This window comes from Alexandromys fortis, unplaced genomic scaffold (genome assembly GCF_014885135.2).
Source record: "Alexandromys fortis isolate MF-2015 unplaced genomic scaffold, M_Fortis_MF-2015_v1.1 scaffold_106, whole genome shotgun sequence".
Classification (NCBI taxonomy): Eukaryota; Metazoa; Chordata; class Mammalia; order Rodentia; family Cricetidae; genus Alexandromys; species Alexandromys fortis.
This window is the reverse complement of record NW_026067980.1, coordinates 5,541,184-5,563,384: the sequence shown is the minus strand read 5'-3', so window position 1 is coordinate 5,563,384 and position 22,201 is coordinate 5,541,184. Positions and strand designations below refer to the sequence as shown.

Sequence of the window (22,201 nt, the reverse complement as noted above, 5' to 3'; positions counted from 1 at the left end):
TATACATTTTGAGTCATGCCCAGGAAATGAGCACCTTGTCAGGTGTGAACAAAAGAGCAGATGCCCAAGGTAGTTGCCATGGTAGCCGGTGGCAGGATCAGAGAAAGCAATGGCCCATTGCACAGTATGGCCAGAGTTCCTGGGTAGTTCATATCTGATGGTTCCCACTGATTTGCTTCTCCTTAATGCAAACGTGGCTCATTTCCCACAGCAGTTTTGTTTTTGTTCTTTTGTTTTTCAAGACAGGGTTTCTCTGTAGCTTTGGAGCCCTTTTTGGAACTAGCTCTTGTAGACCAGGTTGGCCTCTAACTTAGAGATCCGCCTGTCTCTGCCTCTAGAGTGCTGGGAAGGCATTTGCCACCACTGCCTGGCTCAAAATATACGGATGAGCAGAGAATTTCTGCAGCTGTTTTTAACACAAATCAAAAGTTGTTGTGTGTGTTTGTGAAAGTGGAAGGAAGAAAGACATTCCCAGAAATGTTAACTCAGCAATGAATCTTTTATAAATACTACTTCTCTGGCAACTTTTTCTACTCTGTGATGAGGAAATAATTTCAATAAGAAGTATAAAAGTCGTGGCAGGATATCTAAAAACTTCAAACGCTACCACCCGTGTTTTTGTTGATTTGTTCCTTTGGGTTTTTGTTGTTGTTATTTTTACATGTATTTGCATTTTTGCATATATGAAAATATATATTTTTGTATATACATATATAAGCATATGTGTGCCCAGAGGACAACTCGTAGGAGTCTGTTCTCTTGTGTGTAGAAATCAGAGGTTAGCTCAGGAGAGGACTTACCATAGGTCCTGCAGATCAGGCTCAGGCCTTCTGGCTTAGCAGGAAGTTTCTAGCTGCATCTTTGTTTGGCTTCTGAGACAGGATCACAGAGTGTAGTCCAGGCTGGTCTTGAATTCACTCAGACAGCTCTTGAATTTCCTCAATTCCCGCCGCAGACTCTGTGGTGCTAGGATGATATGTGTGAGCCACCGCACCCAGAGTTGTTTTGTTTGGGTTTTTTTTTTTTGTTTGTTTGTTATTGGTTCTGCCATTGTCTTTGTGAGCATCGCTCCCAAACCATCAACTGTGTTACAATCCATTAACCTTTAATTTACTTGTTCATCCATAATATAGACTTTGTTGCTTAATGGGTACAATGCAAAGCCATGCGCATGCAGAAAGAAAGAAAAGACTCCTTTATCCCTGTCTCTCACTGAATGCTGTAGAGGGGTGTCGTGGTGGACACACACAGTCTTTTCATTGGTTTCCAGAGGAGGGCGATGCAGCTGGGTGACTGGCTGCACCGTACTGCTGCGGGCAGCTGCCCAAGCATGTCAGCCTAGGGCGCTGTTAGGAGGGAGGAGTAGCGGCTCTTACTTGAGTCTCTGATGTGGTGTTTACCCAGTGTGACTGATGGACGTGTCAGGGAAATTGGCGTTTTTGCTGGAATGAAGGCAGTGGGGTTAACACATTCCAGGTTAGGCTGAAACTATTCTTGCATGATAGTGTGATGTGATCCGGAAGATGGTGCCAAAAACCTTTCCTGACCTGCCAGAGCTCATTGAGAAGATTTTAACAAATAATTCCTAAACTATTTTCTTTTTCCTAATCATACTATTGCTTCAAATTCTTGAGGCTCCTAATAATTGGGCCACCTTGGAAATTCTTGTACTGATCAACACGAAAGCCTAGGTTGTGAGTTTGATCCTTGCTTTCTGTGTATACCACTAAGTCTTCTAGAAAAGTCTCTTTAAATAATCCTAAAATAAATTCTGCTTTTAAAAAAATGAAAGGAGGTAAGGCTGGAGATGTGGCTCAGTGATTAAATGTGCTCGATACTCTTCCAGAGGAAAGTTCCAGAACTCCCATTAGATAGCTCACGGTTGCACGTTCCTGGGGTCTGAACCCTCCTCTGGCTTCCAGAGGTCCCAGCAGACAGTGAGACACAGAGACCAGCAAATGCGCACACAGACACAAAAATAAAAATTCTCACAATTAAATCAATTTTTAAAAATTAAAAGGGCTCTGGGGAGATGGTTCGGTAGGCATGGTGTAGCAGAGTGAGGATCTGTGTTTGAATTCCCAGATCTGTATAAAGCCAGGCTCATGTGTCTGTGACCCCAGTCCTACAGTGCTCGGAGGTGGAAATGCAAGAATTCTCAGAAGCTCACAAACCTACAAGCCTATAGTCTCAGAACAGCTACAGCAGGCCGAGAGACTCTGCCTAAGGTGCACACCAACACCTAGGGCTGTCCTCTGCTCTCTACATGTGTGCTGTGCCACACGTGTGTCCCCTCCCAGACACACACATCATCTACACAGAGAGACATATATGTCACACATAGAATTTTAGAACAATGTATGTGGCACCTGAGGAACGATAGCCAAGGTTGTCTCTTGTCCTCCAAACACATATGAACACCAAAAAATAGACATAAAATGAAATTAATTCATAACTTCTGCCTTACCTGCCCTACTGAGTGCCTTAAAAGGGTTAGAGAAGTTCTGAGATTGGGGTGTAGTTCAGGGGTAGAACTTTAAGCATGCATGGGGCCTTGGGTTCAGTCCCAAGCACTAACACTAACACACACACACACACACACACACACACACACACACCACAAACAAACAAAATCCCTGTTCTATATGCTTCTACAATACTGATCTTTTAGCCGGGCAGTGGTGGCACACGCCTTTAATCCCAGCACTCGGGAGGCAGAGGCAGGCAGATCTCTGTGAGTTTGAGGCCAGCCTGGTCTACAAGAGCTAGTTCCAGGACAGGAACCAAAAGCTACGGAGAAACCCTGTCTTGAAAAAAAAAAAAAAAAAAACTAAGAAAATGGCATGTTTGTGTCTCGTCTGTCATTTTGAAGATTGCACTGGCTGGTTTCCTCTGCTCTTCCATGCTGACGGGGTCTGGAGACTGCTTTGGTGTCTCCCATTCCTAACAGTGATGCTGACACCCAGCCTTCCCTTCTGTTTCCCTCTCAGCTGCCCTGCCTCAGCTCCTATGACAGCTACTGCAGCAATCAGGTCGCTGCTAAAGCCCTCCTGGACCACAAGAAGCAAGACCACAGAGTCCAGGATTTCCTTCAGCGCTGCTTAGAATCCCCCTTCAGCCGCAAACTAGATCTCTGGAATTTCCTTGATATTCCTAGGAGCCGCCTAGTGAAATACCCGCTGCTGCTTCGAGAAATCCTGAGGCACACACCAAACGATAACCCGGATCAGCAGCACTTGGAAGAAGCTGTGAGTTTGCCTGTTTACTGTTCTCTTCCTGCGCTGCTCTCCAGAATGGCTAGGGTTGGGTCGGTAGGTACCGAACGCATGGGGCCCAGCAATCTTGGACTTTTTTTTTTCTTTTGGTTTCTTTTCCTTACCCATTTCTAGTTCCTCATCCATAAAACAACATGTATACATGAAGTAGCTTAGGATCCATTTGGTTCTAAAACTTCTCTTACCAATTGTGTGTATGTGTGTGTGTGTGTTTGTTTCTTTGTTTAACCGGCTTCAAATGTGTGGCCAGTCCTGATCCTCCAGTCTCAGCCTCCCAAACGCTAGGATTATAGGTATGTGCTGCCATACCCAGGTCAGGTTTTACACTGTTCTTGATGGCTTTTTATGCCACTCCAGTCCAGTATTAGAATTCCAGACTGTGAGAACGAAGATCTTTCTGGAGATTTTAAATGAAAATTTTTTATTTAATAAGAAAATGGGAATTGGCTTCTAGCTAGACCAAAGGTCATTTGTGAAGGGTCACCGGATTAGGATCTAGCTCCCATCTGCACCCAAGTGCAGGAGGGTGCCTGATCAACCTCCTAGTGGCCACCCCACCCTCATTCAGAAAATGTTTACTGAGCATAGGCTGGGTGAGTGTCTGTGCTGTCAGCTCTAGAGAGGCAGGAGCCTTCCGAGTTTGAGGGCATTCTGTGCTATATAGCAAGTTAAAAACCAGCTCTTCAGCTGGGTGGTAGTGGAGCACGCCTTTAATCCAGCTCATTAGGAAGTGAGCCTATTAGATCTGTGGTGAGGACCGCTCTAGTTCTTCTGGGCACTTTCAGGGAACTCAGCTGTCCCAGTGCAGCTAGTAAATAGTTCAGTGATAAGAAGCTATTACCGCTGAGGTCTTCATCAATGGGATGCGTGGATTCCACCATCTGCTGAAAACATAGAAAGGTCAAGGAGTTAAACCATTAAGCAACTGTTCAGATGCCTCCCCTTTGATTTGGATCCATTCAGTTCCATTCCGTTTGGGTTGGTTCGGTTTGGTTTGCATTTGGTGGTGAGTGTTTGCTTGGTATTGATTTCTTTCTTTTTTTTAAATATTTATTTATTATGGATACAATATTCTGTTTGCATATATGCCTGCTAGAAGAGGACACCAGACCTCATTACAGATGGTTGTGAGCTACCATGTGGTTGCTGGGAATCGAACTCGGGTCCTTTGGAAGAGCACGCAATGCTCTTAACCGCTGAGCTATCTCTCCAGCCCCCATTGGTTGGTTTCTTGAAACAGGGTCTCATTATGGACTGGCCTAGGAACTTGCCTTGCAACCCAAGCTGGTCTCAAACATCCTCCTCATGGTCTTCCTGCCTCAGCATCCCGAATGTTAGGATTATAGGCACGTGAAGCATCCAAGATTACTTTCTATCTCTGCCTCTCAGATAGCGCTATTCATCACTTTAGATTTGCTCGTGTCTTGGGTGGGGTTCTGCTGCTGTGGTAAGCACCATGACTAAAGCCAACGTGGGCAGAAAAGAGTTTATTTCACCTTCTGGGTCATAAGTCCATAACCGAGGGAAGCCAGGGCAAGAATCTGGAGGCAAGGACAGGAGTAGAAACCTTGCAGGGGTGCTCCTTACTGGCTTGCTCCCCATGACTTGCTCAGCCTGCTTTCTTATACAACTCTGGACCACCTGCCCAGGGGTGGCACCACCCACATGGGCTGGGCCCACTCACATCAATCAGTAATCAAGAAAATGCCCCATAGGCTTGTCTGCAGGCCAATCTGGCAAGGGCATTTCTCCATTGAGGTCCCTCTTCCCATATGAATCTAGCTTGTGTCAAGTTGATGGAACACTAGCCAGCATAGTATATGATACATACATACATACATACATACATATGCTTAAATTATAGACAAATCTGATAAGAGTATATTAACCTTAGCTGGAAACTATGGTGCATAGTAAGCAGGTAGATCTTTGTGAGTTCAAGGCCAGCCTGGGCTACATAGTGAGTTCTAAGACAGCCAGGACTTCATAGTGTAAGACTCTACCCACCCACCCCCACACACACCCACACAAAGCTTTATTTTCCCCCTTCCCCACAGTGGCCACATAGGTAGCTCTCCACACTGAATGCAGCAGCGTCTGTGTAGCCTCGAGGCTGGCTCTAAGCCTGTGGCTGTGGGTGGTTGGCTTACTTACCCCATTTTTTACTTTTCTTTGTTTCTACAGATAAACATCATTCAGGGTATCGTGGCAGAAATCAACACGAAGACTGGGGAATCGGAATGCCGTTATTACAAAGAGCGACTTCTTTACTTGGAAGAAGGTCAGAAAGATTCCCTGATTGACAGCTCAAGGGTCCTGTGTTGTCATGGCGAACTGAAAAATAACCGGGGTGTGGTAAGTAGTTCCTTTCCCGAGGGCCTTACCCTGGTGCTTCCCCTACCCCTAGCTCCCCGCCCCGACTCCAGCTTTTTCTCTGGTTTTTTTTTTTTTTTTTTTTTTTTTTTTTTTTTTTTGGCGTTAGGAGTTTTACCCAGTTACAATGCCACTAGGCAAACACTCTGCCACTGAATACATTTCTAGCCTGAGTCTCAATTAAGTTGTCCCAACTAGCTCCAGACTAGGATGTGTCAAGCCACACTCCTGCCTCAGCCTCCCCAGCATCTGGGATTATAGGCATACACTCTACATCCCACTTTGACTGCAGAAGACGGTGAGCAAGACCTAGTGGCCCAGATCCATGATCCCAGCTACTTGGAAAACCGAAACAGGAAAATCCAAAGTTCAGAGTCCATCAGAGCTGCAGAGAGAATATGAGGCCAGCCTGATCCATTTGACAGTTTCCAGATCAGCCCTAGTACATAGTGAAAACCTGTCTCCCAAAAAGTATTTACCTTAGAAGATGTTGATTAAACTTAATGATTTTAAGAGACAACCTTTCGGCTTTTGTGAGCAAGTCTGGAATTACCCCTCGTTGTTGGAGGGTAGGTTGCATAGCCTCTCATCAGGACTCCTATGGATTCGGCCATACCATCTGTAAGGGCGCCACCGAGATCCTCCGAAGCTACTGTATGTGGACCTGCATATGTGTGAGAGAGTTACTGACTGCCAGAAAGTGATTTCCAGGAAGCAGAGAGGACTTACATGGGGGAACACTCAGTTCCTTGAAGATTCTTTCTAGGAAGTCTTGAGAAACAGGAAGAAGCGTTGCTCCCCAGGAGGCAGCCCAGTTTTCTTCTCAAACACCAGTGCCATGGCCTCTCTGATGGGATGGCAGAAAGATGCGCTCTGAGAGTAAAGACAGCAGTGGGTGGGAGGTTTGTTGGGTTTGGCTCTCACCAGAGGTGTGAACATTATTATGAACAAAGTCCTGTCTCAGGAAATAATGACACAGAAGCCAGAGCAAAGGGAGTTGATTCTCAGTGAGGACTTATAAAAGACGGATATTTTAAAAACATCGCCCAGACAATCCCGGTTCAAACTGCCTGCCTCAGCTAGAAGAAGGACTGGTGTAGAAACAAAAGTTCCTAGTCCAATGGCCCACCACTCTCTCCTCTACTCTTAAAGGGACATCTTTAACACATTTCTACCTTCTGGGGAGGGGAACCTGGAGGGGCCTTTAGCTTGTTTATTTTGTGCTTTGCTGCTTTATGGTCTTTGAGCGTTTTAAAACCGTTATTGTTTGTTTATTTTGAAACAGAGTCTTCCCCAGGTGGCCCAGGTTTAACACGGGCTCAATGTATAGCTCAGGCTAGCCTTAAGTTTGCAATTCCCTCCACTTCCCCACTGGTAGAATTGCAACTGTGTGCCCAGCCAATCTTTTCAGATCTACATCCCCAGCACCCAAGGGCTGCTAGAGTTATTTGCCTCTGCGGTATATGGATTTTGTGTGGTAGGAGACATGGCATGCCTTTTTTTCCCCAGACAGTAAATCACCAGTGATGCGGAACGTGCTTCCCCTACTCAAATCAAGATTCTAATGTTGACTGCCTACCCGTCCCCCTGCTGACGGCCTCTTTTAAGAGTCCTGGGTTGGCATCTCCACGTCCCCCCTAGAAGTTCAGAGCCCAGTATCCGAGCCGCGTCATTCCACCTTTTAGCTCCTGAACATTTCCAAACCATGAGAAGAGTCTGGTACTTGGGGTTGGACGCTGCAGATATGCGCCAGCACCGCACAGGAAGCTTACTTACTCTTTGTGTGATTTGAGGCACGCCTTCATTTTCTAGGACTTTATGCCCCAGCTCCACACAGGCAACTGGCTTTCGTGGACAGTGCCTTCATGTTTGAGATCAGCTATCCACCCTGTAAGCACAAGCTCTCCAGAGAACCCAGGCGTGGATGAACTTACGGAGAACATACAGGTCCTCTTTCTCTGACTCCAGCAGTGCCCATGAACCTCTCTGATGAGCAGAGTCCCAGCCAGAGTTGCTGGTTAAAGTTGATGGTCATCCAGTGGTTGAAGAAACATATTTTTATGGGTTTTGGGAGCTAGAGCTATTATTAGGCTTTGATGTACAATCTCATCCTTTGTAGACTATTAACTTGATCTCTTAGAATTTTATCGAAGCCAGGAGAGCATTGATTCCGTTTCATTACCCTGTCCATTCTGTTCCCTTATTTTTCTCTCAGTCGAGCTGGAGGCTGTATGCGTATGGATAGGTTGTGAACTGTAATGTAAGTAGGGTTCTGGTTACAGTTAACCGTAGAAAGCCTTGCTTCAGTGGGTCCCGAAAGAGGAAGCTGTATTAAGGCAGTGGATATATGTATCTGGAAATGCTTCAAACCTGCCCACTTCTGCTTTCCTAGAAACAGATTTGAGCACACACTCATACTCCACTATGAACCCCGTTCCTAGAGACCCCTTGCACAGAGGCCCACAAATCCACCACTTACTACACTGTCGCTCAGGACAATCCTGTTTCTTTTAGAAACTCCATGTCTTCCTGTTTCAAGAAGTGCTTGTGATCACTCGAGCTGTCACTCACAATGAACAACTCTGCTACCAGTTGTACCGGCAGCCCATCCCGGTGAAGGACCTCATGCTGGAAGACCTGCAGGATGGAGAAGTGCGGCTGGGCGGCTCCCTGCGTGGGGCCTTCAGCAACAACGAGAGAAGTATGTGTGGGTAGCAGACTGCGGAGACATAGTGGACCATTTGAGCGTAGAAACGGGGAAGGAATGGCTGGCTGGGGAAAAGAGAACCGCCCCAGTCTTGAAGCCAAACTGTGCTCCATTGCTGACTCTTGACTTACTGATGTGCAATCAAGCTCCACCTCTGTGAGCCTCAGTTTCCCATTTGTCTGCTTTTCCTTCTGGGATTGCTTTGAGCATTAAGTAGCATCCAGTGCCTGAGCCCGTCCATTGCAACTGCAGCTGGTGTCCCTTTTGCTCCCTGGCTCTGTCTCGTACTGCTACATGAAAGTATGCTTAATACCAACTCCGTGTGGTTGCTAGCTGCACAGTGTAAGGTGTTGTAGTTGTTCCGGTGTAGTTGCTGAAGAGGCCTAAGGAGAATCAACTAGAGCCCAGCTGCCATGGCCCAGCATGGGATTGAGTCTGAGGCCAGCCTGGGCTACGTAGTGAAAGCCTACCTCAGAAGAAAATAAGAGCAAAACGAATGATGAGCTGGGGTGCGTGATCACCTGCTGCTCTGTTCAGTGGGCATTTCTAATACAGGACTTTTTTTTTTTTTTTGAAGTGTCATTTTTAATTGAAAAGCTACCAAATGTCTAGTACAGCCCCCCCATCCCAAACCAAAATCACTAGGCAACATATTCAAAGCTGAGATTAAAAATTAAAGGGGGCAGATAATACAAAACAAGTCCTCCCATCCAATCAAGAGCGCCCAGCTGTATACAAGCTTACCAGCAGCAAAGAGGCTGGAACACAGCTTAACAACCCCACTTGCGACATTGACTTCAAGTTCCCTTGTTTTGTTCCAGTTTCCAACTCATGAACAAAGACCATGTTTTATTAATTCTACTTCAGGATACTTCTCATAAGTTGTTTTATTTACAAGGCCAACTTCCAAAGGCTCACTGAAGTTAACTGGACAATGAACTAGGCAGAAATCACTTTACAGAAAGAGGGAAAGCCCAAAATGCCACTTTCCACAGAGTTTTATTCAGAATACTGGAAAAAAAAAAAAAAACTTCTGCTCATAGAAGAAACTCAGCCATAGGTCAGATCTGTACTGGAACTACACATGCAGTGTTCTAATATTTCTAACATTTAGGCAGCTGTAATAGCCAATCCCTTGAGGAAAACTGAGCTAGGCCTGTGCCACTCTAGTCAGCCGGGAGTGGCATCAGGGTCGAGCTGAGTCCTGCATCAGTAGGAGACACTCTGCAGTCAGTGTCTGGCCTGGGACCGGGGCTTAGTGCTACTCTGTGTGCTGTGGTTAGCCTGGCAAATACCTACCCATTGACTCTCCTCTCACCCCTTCTTCATTTCTAGTTAAAAATTTCTTCAGAGTCAGTTTCAAAAATGGATCCCAAAGTCAAACCCACTCACTCCAAGCCAATGACACCTTCAACAAACAGCAGTGGCTCAACTGTATCCGGCAAGCCAAAGAAACGGTTCTGTCTGCTGCTGGGCAGGCTGGGCTGCTTGACTCTGAGGGACTCCTGGGTCCTGGCACTGACACCAGGGAGCCAGAAGGAGAGACGAAACTGGAGCAGATGGACCAATCGGACAGTGCATCGGACTGCAGTATGGACACCAGTGAGGTCAGCCTGGAATGTGAGCGGATGGAGCAGACAGACATGTCCTGTGCAGACAGCAGGCCAGAGGAGAGCGGCTGACAGAGGGCTGCACCCGTGTCGTACCTGCTCGGGAGTCACATTCCACATGCGGACAGTCTGGAGAGGCACGCTGAAATACTTCTGTGCCCGTGCACATGTGTCCCTTGTGTCTGTACCTTGCCCCTCGTACTGCAATTGCCAACTACTCTGTCAGCTGGAGTCCGCAGCCACCCTTCCCCTGCTGCTCTGTCTCATAAGTGTCTGGATGAGTAGAGAGGGACTGGACAAGTTACTCTTGAGTTGTCCTACTGGGTTTTTCATGACAGAAAGGATGTCTAAACTACTGTTCTGTGTGGACTGTGTTGACAAGTCCTTTTGTCCCATGCCTCTCTAATGCTCTGTAACTCCTCGACTCACTAGCCGAAGACCTGGAATAGAGATAGAGCTTTTCAGAGTACTGAGACGGCATTCAAATAGAAACCAGGAAAGTCCAGCCCTTGAAGTGAACTCGGGTTCCATGTTATTCAGCCAGAAAGCATGAAAACATCTCCGGGGGTTTCCGAGGTTTGACTCTGTAAAGGGGGAAGCTTTGTTTGAGTGCTGTGGTTTCATCCAGTGCAGGTTGAATGTGATAATCTATGAAGACATGAAACAGAAGTTGGCTTCAGTCAGAGCCAAGACAAAAGCAGCTGCTGGACAGACCTACAATCCCAGCACTTGAAAGCAGGGACAGGAAGACCCCGAGTTCAAGAACAGCCTTGGCTATATATCAAGTTCTAGGTCAAACTGAGTTCCATAGTGAAAACAAAATCAAAAAGTTAAAAGTAGCTGCTAGTTCTGAATATTCAACTAAAATGGGAGTGGCCGTGGGAGGTGTTTCTCAGGGCTAATGACAAAAAGAGTCTAGCCTGCAACACCAGGAGAGATCCCAGGGCCAGGGAAGATCTGCCAAGGTTCTGAGTCCTGTCTGCATTATGTTCATCTGCCTCAGCCGCTCCTGCTTCAGAGTGGCAATGACGTAACACAGAGATGGTGACCGCACAAGCGATTCTGTTTACAAACGTGAGAGAAGGACTTGGGAGTGAGAAATGTGTCGCCATCCCTGAAGCCTCCCGTGGGAGCCACCAAAGTTGTTGTTAGTCTAGAGGGTCTTGGGATTTCCTGCTCTGCTTTTGGGCCCTGAGTTTGTGTCTCTAGTTCTTGAGCTATAATCAGAATGGTGGTTAATCCCTCCTGAGGCCAATTTCATTAGCTCTGATTAACTAGGACCAGTTAGCTAGCCAAACTGGAAAGTTCTGTGTTCCAGCCTTGATTTACAGAGCAAGGATGGATAAAAAGACCTTGAAAAGAAGTTCACAAAATACACCCAACAGCTCTTTGCAAGTGTAAATACTCAGGGGACCCCGCCAGCACTAGTAGTAGTAGGAATTCTAAATTATTGCCAAAAACGTTCCTTCCTGTTAATTTCTGCATCTATCAAGTTTACAGAGAAGAAAGCAACATACAAAACGACCCCTTTATCACGCCCATGTGCCACGTGCACTGAAAGAAACTGTGATGAGAGTTCCCAGCAGAAAAGCAAGGGGTGTTACATTATTCTATTTCAAAGCAAATGTTATGATCACTTCTACCCTGTAAAGCAGATCTCTGTATTTATAGATTTTTACCATGGTGAATTTTTTTTTATTACAAGTTTATTTAAAACCACTTTGTTTCTTAAGTAGCCGACTTAGCAAGTGAACCTGCTGCAGACAGATGGAGAGAAGGCTGAGACAGGACTGGATGGGGGAGGAACCCCGAGCTGTTCTCTGGAGAGCCACTGGCCACTCTCCCTGTCAGGGTCAGCCTGTGGGAAGAGAGTGGATGAATGTTTTGGTGAAATGGAGACTTTTTGTATAATGGCCTTAAACTTTTCTGGAAGCATTTCAAATAAATTGCATTAAAAGTGCTTTCTTCCCCTGTGTACAGTGTGTGCTCAACCACCATCAATCAAGGTTGTTCTCTTGAAGGGCAAGGCTTTCTTTCTGAAGTTTTGCTTGCGGTTTTCCAAGTACAAACTCACCATAGAACACGGGCTTAAATAAACGGTGTGATCAATTGACTAAAGCTGTTACCAAACATACATTTCTAAGTCTGTTTTCTCAAGCATTCTGCTTTCGTTCACTTGGTCATGTATGCATCTGTGTACAGTGTGCGTGTGTGTGTGTGTGTGTGTGTGTGTGTGTGTGGGGACAACCTGAAGTACTTAGTCCTCTCCATTCACTGTGTGGGTTCTGAGGATGGCAGCAAGCACCCTTACCCATTTTAGTCATTTTGCCAGCCCCCATTTATTCATCTTTGTAACTGATTTCATCCATGCCCTTCACAAAGCCAAGTGGTCAGTCGCAATTGTCACAGAAGTGTTAAGTCTCACTGCTGATACAAGAGACTGTTGGTGAACAATTGTCACAGAAGTGTTAAGTCTCACTGCTGATACAAGAGACTGTTGGTGAACAATTGTCACAGAAGTGTTAAGTCTCACTGCTGATACAAGAGACTGTTGGTGAACAATTGTCACAGAAGTGTTAAGTCTCACTGCTGATACAAGAGACTGTTGGTGAATTTTAAGCTGACAGGCGTAGTGGTGCACGCCTACAATCCCAGCATTTGGGAAGTAGAGGCAGGAAGATTCCCAAAAGTTCAAGCCCACCCTAATCTATATAGCAAGTTCCAGCCCAGCTAGGACTACATAGTGAGACTGTGTCTTGAAACAACAAGGAGAAGAAAGGGTAGAGGAAAGTTTCATTTTTAAACTTGTGCTGGGAGTTCTGTCTACTTGTTCACTGAAATAGTTTTATTTCTCAGAAAGTAGTTTTTCATGAAAATGCTCAACAGGTTTAAGCTCTTAGTGACTGGTTCCAACAGTTCAATAAGACGTATGGTTAGTTTTGCCTTTATAATATGTTCTCCAGCATACTGTTAATTCCTAGATAGTATTAACATAAATGATAAATCCAAATTTTTTTCTCAAGGGAAAATAAAAACAACTCTGCCTGTAATTCCAGCACTCTAGAAGTCGAAGCAAGAGAATTATGACAATTGAAGGCCACGCTGGGCTAGATAGTACCAGGCCAGTCAGCTGCAGAGTTAGAGAACCCAAAAGGGAGAAAAAAAGTCCCTTTGTTATCTTTATCTTCCCTTTGCCCTGTCGGGGTCCTTCGGAGCCACTTAGGACAGTGTCTGTTTTGTATTCCTACAGTGGCGTTGGCTTGTTGCTCGTAGAGGCTGTGTCTTTACTAGAGTGTTGGTTGCTTGTGCTGACATTTGGAAGAGTCAGTACAAATAACAGAAGGTTTACATGAGTTTCAATCTGCTCTGAAGATGGTACAGTTCACACAACTAAATATAATCCTTACAGTCAGGCACAATGAAAACAGCCAGAGCAGGCAATTTGGTGCAAACTTAGAATGTGGTTTCAGTTTCTGGGTTGTGGTCAGGTCATTGCCGTCGACGGCTTCGGTCTCCATTCCCAGAAGTCTCTAGCAGCTAAGAATGCGAACTTCTCAAAACGACACTCTTGTTTCAGTAGACACTGCAGGGTGACAGGAAGCTGCAGCCCATCTTGGTGAACAGCTTGTTCAACTTTACATCCTCTCCGCATCTACTTTTTACCTAATTTCCCCCAAAGCCTGAGCACCACCGGGAAGACCTGGTTTTAGAAAATGACCGTGCAGAATTGGAAGAGGGTCCCCAAGGCTATTTGTAGGAATAGGAATCTTTTGTCCACATGATTGACATGTATCCCTCCAGTCTGTGAAGACATAAAGGTTTTTGTTTTTTTGTTTTGTTTTGTTTAGTTTTTCGACACAGCGTTTCTCTATAGCTTTGAAGCCTGTCCTGCAACTAGCTCCTGTGGACTAGGCTGGCCTCAAACTCACAGAGATCCTCCGAGGGCAGACAGTTTTTAAAAACATTACATTGCAACTCTTCAGGAATGGTTGATCTCCCAGTCAGCAACCTAGATAGCAGCTTAGCAGTTAACCAAGAGGAACTGGTGTCCTTGTTTCCTTTCTGTTGCTGTGATAAATACCATGACCAAAGGCAACTTGAGGAGGAAAGAGTTTGTTTCAATTTACAGTTCCAGATCACAGTCGGTCACTGCGGGAAGTCAAGAACGGAAACAGAAACCGTGGGGGAATGCTGTGTACTGACGCACTACAGACTCACGGTCGGCTAGCTTATGTAGCTGAGACCTATCTGCCAAGGGGAATGGTGCCACCCACAGTGGACCGGGTCCTCCCACATCAACTGTCAATGAAGACAATCTAACATCGACTTGGCTCCAGGCCAATCTGATCAGAGCTGTTCAGCTAAAGTGCCCTCTAACTGGGTGGTGACTCTATATCATGTAAGGCTGCTGCATGAGCAAACATGTCCTCCAAAGGCACACGCTCCCAGTGATCTACGTCTACTCTCTAAAGCTCCCCAGCTCCGATAGCACAGCAGGGTCTGAATCCAGACATTTGTGATATAAAAACAGAAGAAATTGGGGAGAAAGACAAGAGGGTCTGAACATGCCATTACTCTGTGTGCTAACTACTAGAAAGCAATCTGACAGGACAGCCAGGGACACAAAGAAACCCTGTCTTGAAAAGCCAAAAATCCAGAAACAAAAACTTCTGACTCCAAGCCAGGGGTCACAAAAGCCTGTGATGGTGAAGCACTAGGGGGTGCAGGAGGGAAGCTGCTGTGAGCCAAGGCCGACCTAGACTGCATAGCTAGTCCCAGGGAAGCCAAGGCGACTGGAGAGGTGGCTCAGTGGTTAAGAGCACTAGCTGATCTTTCCAGAACCCAAGCTCAATTCCCAGTGCCCATGTGGTGGCCAGCAACTATCTACAGCTCCAGTTCTACAGAATCTGATGCTCTTTTCCGGCCCTGCTGGGCACCAGGCACACAGCTGGTGCATAGATATACATGCAGCAAAGCATCTATATGGGGGAAAAAACTTTTTAAAATGTTAAAAAAAAAAAAAGAGCCTGTATCAAAAAGATAAAGAAAAAAAAAAAAGTTGGGTTGGAGGGATGGCACAGCAGTTAAGAGCACCTGCAGTGTTTCCTGTGTGATCAGGAGGGCTCAGATTCAGATCCCAGCCCCACACAGGAAGCCAGGCAGCCACAGATGCTTCTAACTCCAGCTCCAACAGATTCAGTCCCCTCCGCTGGCCTCTGTGCACTCACAGGAGCATGTGCTTGCACACATGCACGCAGACACCTGCATACACATAAACAAATCTTTTTTTTTTTTTTAACATTTCTTAATTTGGCCAGGCAATGGTGGATCTCTGTGAATTTAGTTCCAACACTCGGGAGGCAGAGGCAGGTGGATCTCTGTGAGTTTGAGGCCAGCCTGGTCTACAGAGCGAGTTTCAGGACAACCAGGACTACACAGAGAAACCCTGTCTCAAAAAAACAAACAAACAAAAACCAAAAACAAAAAACAAGAAAACTTAATCTATAAATCCATTCATGAGATCAGACCCCTTTCTCATCCCATCAGCTTCCCAGACCTCACCTCTGAACATGACTGCATGCAAACCAAACCTTTCACGGATGAGCTCTTGAAACGTGTGTAGAATCAAATACCACTGCATGGAGAGACAGCCCCAGGGATGTCCCCGTAGACTCACAACAGTGACCAATCAGTGCACTGATGTGAACACACTTAGTGTTGGAGAAAAACTATGAAAAAGGATTAGAAAGAATTCATAGTTCTGGGAATCATATCCGTTCCCATAAGCCAACCTAGAAAACTATCGTAGCCCAGGCACCTGTGTGAGTTACTCAAAAGGTTCTCTGGTCCCAGTACTGGGGGAATAGTTAGCCCTAAATGCTACTGCGATTCTGCTTAACAAATCTTAAAGATCAAACAGTTTCCAAGTTACTGCATTCCAAAGGAAAGTCTAAGAATATAAAATAAAAAAGTAGTCTCTTATTAAAATCCACAATGTCACCACACAGTGGTGGCCTCCTGCCTTTAATCCCAACACTCAGGAGGCAGAGGCAGGCAGACCTCTGTGAGTTCAAGGTGCGCTATTGGCTGAAGGAGCGGAAGGAGCTCCTGCAGCATGTGACATTGTTAAGGTGGTGAGAATCACAGGCACATACCAGAGAGTGAGGGGCTGCCAGGTGCTGAGAGGGGCTCTGGGAATTGGATGGATGCCGGTTCAGTTTTCTAAGATGAGAAAGCTCAATGGGGCATGATGGCATACACCTGTAATTCCACCACTAGGGAGGCAGAGGCAGAGAGATTTTCGCAAGTTCAAGGTCAACCTGGACTGCACAAACATCATCTTCAAAAAAAAAATAATTAGAAAGGGGAAAAAATTCTGAGGAGCAGATAGATGCATAGCAACACAAATACGCTGAACAATATTATGCACTTAAAACTGATTTAGATGGTAACTGTTAGGTGTTTATTACTACAAGTAAAAATAAAATAGAAATAAACCAGATTCTGTTCCAGATAAGATGGTGTGGGCCCATTCCCATGTTCCCACCCACTCACCCACTCCCACCCGCTCAGGCTCGTTCTAGAGTTTCCTGTGCCTTTTCTCCCTCGTCACATTTTCAGTATTCTTGGAAGCTGTCACTTGTATCAGTGGTAAGTAACACTCCACCAGTGTCTGTCTATGTTGTATGTTTGCTCATTACCTGTTGGGTGACTGACAAGTAAAGCTGTTATGAACGCTCATAAGCAAGTTATATTGTCCATCCCCCTTCCCTTGAGAAAATAAGAGTGCAGTTGGTGCGTTCTCGACACCAAGTATGTATGTGGCGAGAAGTGTTTTCTGAACTGTTTTCCATGTGGCCATGTCACTTTACATCCCAACAGCGCATCAAATTGTCCCGTCTTTGGTCTCCCTCCTCTGATGGGCATGTAATCACATCTCATAGGGTCTGTTTCCCCGATGGCTGATGATTCCAAGAATGGCCTCACAGACGTGTGGGCCATTATACTTATGGTCTGGAGTGTTGGAACACTCAGCCATCTTTGCAGGGCTGTCCTCATCGGGTTTTTACGAACAAGTCACTAGAGGGCTGTGCATCCAGCAAGCACAGGCCTTAGGGTCCATACTCAGTACCACAAAACATCAACAAGAATCCTGGGTCAGTGAAATGGCTCAGTGGGTAAAGGGGCTTGCTGCCAAGCCCGACAACCTGGGTTTGAACCTTGAAATCCACACAGTGGAAAAAGAGAACACATTCTTTTTTTTTTTTTTTTTATTTTCGAGACAGGGTTTCTCCGTAGCTTTTGGTTCCTGTCCTGGAACTAGCTCTTGTAGACCAGGCTGGCCTCGAACTCACAGAGATCCGCCTGCCTCTGCCTCCCGAGTGCTGGGATTGAAGGCGTGCACCACCACCGCCTGGCTAAGAGAACACATTCTTGCAAGTTGTCCTTTGAGCTCCACATATATGTGCCCACACACATACACACACAAAGAAGTCAGTTTCTAAAAGAATCCTTTTGGACCTTAAATCACGACTCTGTAAATTCATAAACAAGAGGCAAATGATTGTAGGGAGATATTGTGACCTAATTTACCCCCTTGCTATTGTTCCAGGCTCTATCCAAGAACGGCACCCAACTCAGAGCTCTGGGAGGAATTCTGTTCTGCCTAAAGTGTTGTGATAGCAACAACGGAATTACTATATAAAACATTCACACACACATTTATTCATATAACTCTTCTGGTGAATTTTATTTTGAAACAGGGTATTTAGCCCTGGCTGGCTTGCAACTCATTATGTTCCTCAAACACAGAGATCTGCCAGTCTCTGCCTCCCAAAGCTGGTTTAAAGGGGTGTGTCACCGCAGTTTACTTCCTGGAATATTTAAAAATTCTGTCAGGCCAGGATGCATGAGCATGTGCTTTAAAAAAAACCACACACCCATACAAATCTATATCTTATATATACACACACATGCATACACATATACTTATATCCTTATACTGTATGCGTGTATGCACACCTGAAACGCTTGTTTTGAAACTGCACAGTGATGTGTTGCTGCCCTCTGCTGGAATATTTGTGCATGTGCTCTGGGGATCTGTTCAGCATCAAAAGACTGAAGTTTAGTGTGGATCATTTCAGTATTAGTTTCTGTTCTCAGAACCTAGAGCTTCGAGGAGTATCTCAGGCATTCTACTTGTGTCTATTTATATTTTATTTTTTGGAGATGTTAAACTTTTTCTTAACAGGATTGTGTGTCTAGAAGGTATATGGTCTAGAGGTGATTGAGCGTTGTACCACAAAATAAACAAATGTTATATATGTATGACCTATTATGATGGGCACCAGATACTACCTGAATCTGGTCTTATCTGCCTTTATATCTGTGCTCCTTTAGACTTTCAAGCCTGTGGGCTTCCATTAAAACATTCCGGAGGTTGGAGCAATGACTTGGCAGTTAAGAGCACTGTCCACTCATCCAGAGAACCCAAGTTCCGCTTCCAGAACACACACCAGGTGACTCACAAGACTCTGTAACTTAACTACAGCTCTGGAGTATTCTGGCCCCATCTGGTCTCCATGGGCACCCACACTCACAAGGGCATATTTTTATGGGTATCTTAGGCACCGACACTCACATATGTTTAAACTACAAACTACTGTGGTGTCTTTATAGTCTGAACTGTGGATTGCAAGGGGTGGGGGGGATAGGGTTCGCAGCAGGGTGGTCGTGGTGGGTGCTCTTGTTTTGCTGTGCTTGGGGAAATAAATCCAGGGCCTTGCTCACACAAAGTAAGCTAAGGCTACTACTTCTGAACAGCACCATTTCTCAGCCCCGGAAGGATTTTTGTACTTATTTTTAAAAATATCTCACAGCCTCGTTTTATGGTTTACTATTTAATGCTTTTATAAAATTCTACACTGCAGAGAGGAATAGGTGAGAGCGGGAGCCCAGCAGTGGCTTAGCTTCTTCCGGTAACGCTTTCCCCCAGGCTGGGTTTGGTCCCCCGATCTTGTAAATGCCCAGTGAGAGTCCTACCATTAATCTGTTCCCAGGCCACCATTAATTTCCCCTGTGCCCTCCGCTTTGCCCTCTGAAAATTTCACACTTACTATAATCTTGGTTTGTATCTGAGCTGACAATAATTGAATGTCCTAAGTCATCTTTACCTAGTTTTTGTTTTCTTTTGTTTTTCTGTTTCTTTTTTTACAAGAGTGTCTTTGCCTGTTTTGTTTTCCACGGGGTTTCTTTCATAATCTTTGCTGTCCTGGAACTTGTTCTTTGACCAGGCTGGCCTTGAACTCACAGAGATCCGCCTGCCTCTGCCTCCTGCCATTTCCAGGCTTGCAACGGTGTTTTAACTGGTTTTGTGGCTTTCATTTCACCTAGAACACACCTTCGGGGTTGGGGAGGCCCAAATGATATAAAAGGCATCTGGGACCAGGTGAGTGTGTGTGTGTGTGTGTGTGTGTGTGGTTTACCATGGGTGATTGTGGGCTAGAACCCATGTTGGTATCTCTCCTTGGCAGTCCTTTAGCATGGTCCACACCTGTCACTTCCTCCTCAGTGTGGAGGAAGGCCGTTAACTTACCTAGTCTCCTCTGTAGGATGGCCTTAGCGCTCCCCTTTGCTTGAGTGTATCTGTGAGCAGAAACTGTATCCTGTGTTTTGCTTCCTGTGTCTTGGCAAACACAAATTGCTCAATAACTGATTGCTAAATTGTCGAGTGAACGTAGTTAAGTGGGCGCTAGCTCTAAATGACTCAAATCGCTGGAATTCGCAGGTGTGTGGTAAGTACCATTAGAGCATCCACATCCGTGTGCACCCGCAGTCCTCCCCTGCAGGGAGAAGAAGCTGTGGGTGGTGGAGCCTGGTGCTGACACGCTGCTGCACTCCACTTGGAAGGGAGGAAACAGATGTCTGAGTCTGTTCAGACCATTGCAGCAGAATATCACTAAATGGTTTATATAAATAACGGAATTTTTGCTTTCTTTGACAACTTCACACATGTATATAATACATTCTGATTCACCCCACTCTTATCTCCCTCCTGTCCCTATCAATACCTCTCCTACTCCCTTTCCCACGTTTATAACTTCTCGTTTTATGACCCACTGAATATAACTGAGGTTGTGCTGTGGCCACTGGTTGGGACCATCTACCGAGGCCTGCTGGAGTCAACCGAAAGCAATGCTTTTCTCTTTCCATGAATCTACCAGTAGCAAGGAGTTCAGCAGTGCTGGGTAGGTCCCCTTGAGCCCCTTCTGTCTCAGGGGCTCACTAGGGATGGGCCCATTCTTGTCTGAGGACATGTGAATAAACATTACGTTTATTCACTGATAGACTAAAGAAGCATTTCACTGAAATCTAACCTGGTGAACCAATGACTTCTTTTTTTATATATAAATATTTATTTATTTATTTATGTATACAGTATTCTGTCTGTGTGTATGTCTGCAGGCCAGAAGAGGGCACCAGACCTCATTACAGATGGTTGTGAGCCACCAAGTGGTTGTCGGGAATTGAACTCAGGACCTTTGGAAGAGCAGGCAATGCTCTTAACCATTGAGCCATCTCTCCAAGCCCCCAAACCAATGACTTCTTCACTAGGGTTATTTTTTACAATTCATTTATTGATGTACTTTCTGTATATAAGTGTTTTGTCTGTGTATACATTTGCACACTGAAGACAGGGTATTGGATCCCATGGGACTACGGTTATAGATGGTTGTGAGTCACAATGTGGGTGCTGGGAACTGAACTCAGGACCTCTGTAAGAGCAGCCAGTGCTCTTAACCTCTGAGCCATCCCTCCAACCCCCTCATTGAGGTTACTTACAGGAACACAGACGACTCAAAGACAGCTGCATCATGGGAAAGCCTACCCCTGCAGGGACAAGGACTCAGGAAAGCCACATTCCTTGAATTCTCTGCCTGATCTGCAGAGGCAGCCCAGCCCCTTGGTGGTTTCCTGTCTGAGCAATTGCTCACTGCTTGTATAGCATCAGGGAGGGCTTGTGAGTTCTGTAAGATGTCTGAACTTCTTGAGTCTTGGAGCTTTTTTCCTCCCAAGAGGAGATAATGTTTCAGTTCAGAGGACCGAGCTGGACAAGAAGCAGGACGAGAGTGGGGCAGCGCTTTGAGTCTAAGCGGCACCTTTAGCAGGAATGTGAGCAAGCATCTAAGGAAGGATAGGTTTTGCGTGGTCCTAATGCCAATTTTAATGTGTGAATAGTATTTTCTATTTATTTATTTATTTATTTTAGCTTTCTCTATGCAAAGCGAGACTGATTCTTTAAGCATTGTTATCAAGTATTTCATCCCCAGAGAAACTCGGAGTCTCCTGAGAATGAATGAATCACTAGAGGGCACTAACCACAAATAGAATTCCTCTCGGTAAGTAACTGAAAGCTGCATTTCCCTCAATTAGAGAAATGTCTGGTGTTATGTTTCTATAATTTATATAAATTGAAACCACAAGCTGATCCATCACCTGGTTTAAATCTCACTAGTTCCCCAAAGACTTCTTAAAAGAAAATTTATCATAATTAATTAACTAATTTTCAGAACTTTTGGGAATACTAAAACTTGACATGGACTATCTAGCTACAAGTTTTTGTTTGTTTGGTTGGTTGGGGTTTTTTTTGTTTGTTTGTTTGTTTGTTTTTGGTTTTTGGCGACAGGGTTTCTTGTGGCTTTGGAGCCTGTCCTGGAGCTAGCTCTTGTAGACCAGGCTGGCCTCAAACTCACAGAGATCTGCCTGCCTCTGCCTCCGAAGTGCTGGGATTAAAGGCATGTGCCACCACCACCTGGTTTGTTTGTTTTTTAATCTCCTTTTTAAACCAAGGCTTTTATATTATACTGAGTGGAAAATAATCGGCTTTTTCCCCCCCTTGGGAATATTTTGTTAGGAGACATTTGAAAACCAGATAACCTGGGCTGAGGACATAGAGGCCCTAGGTTTGGTAACCAGCACTGCATAACCTGGGCCTGGTGACATGTCTGTCATCCCAACACTATGACCTGGGCCTGGTGACATATGTCTGTCATCCCAACACTATAACCTGGGCTTGGTGACACATGCCTGTAATCCCAGCACCTAAGAGGAGGTACAGGCAGGGACATCAGAAGTTTAAGGTCATTCTTGAATACAGAACAACTTCTCAGAAAGCAAGACAAAATAATTTTGTTTTAAAAAGTTGAAATGGAATATTTATTTGTTTTTTTTGTTTT

General features: G+C 45.3%; 1 protein-coding gene across 4 annotated transcripts in view; it reads left to right on the top strand.

Annotated features, from left to right (window-relative positions):
• Arhgef3 (Rho guanine nucleotide exchange factor 3) overlaps window positions 1–11,925 on the top strand; it is a 280,755-nt gene extending 268,830 nt beyond the window's left edge. For all 4 annotated transcript variants that reach the window (XM_050158206.1, XM_050158207.1, XM_050158208.1 and 1 more), the window contains 4 exons: window positions 2,991–3,248; window positions 5,460–5,630; window positions 8,163–8,349; window positions 9,691–11,925. In XM_050158206.1, coding sequence (XP_050014163.1) covers window positions 2,991–3,248; window positions 5,460–5,630; window positions 8,163–8,349; window positions 9,691–10,037 — 963 coding nt within the window. In that variant the 3' untranslated portion in view covers window positions 10,038–11,925. The remainder of the gene's footprint in view (window positions 1–2,990; window positions 3,249–5,459; window positions 5,631–8,162; window positions 8,350–9,690) is intronic.
• The last annotated feature ends 10,276 nt before the right edge of the window (window positions 11,926–22,201 follow it).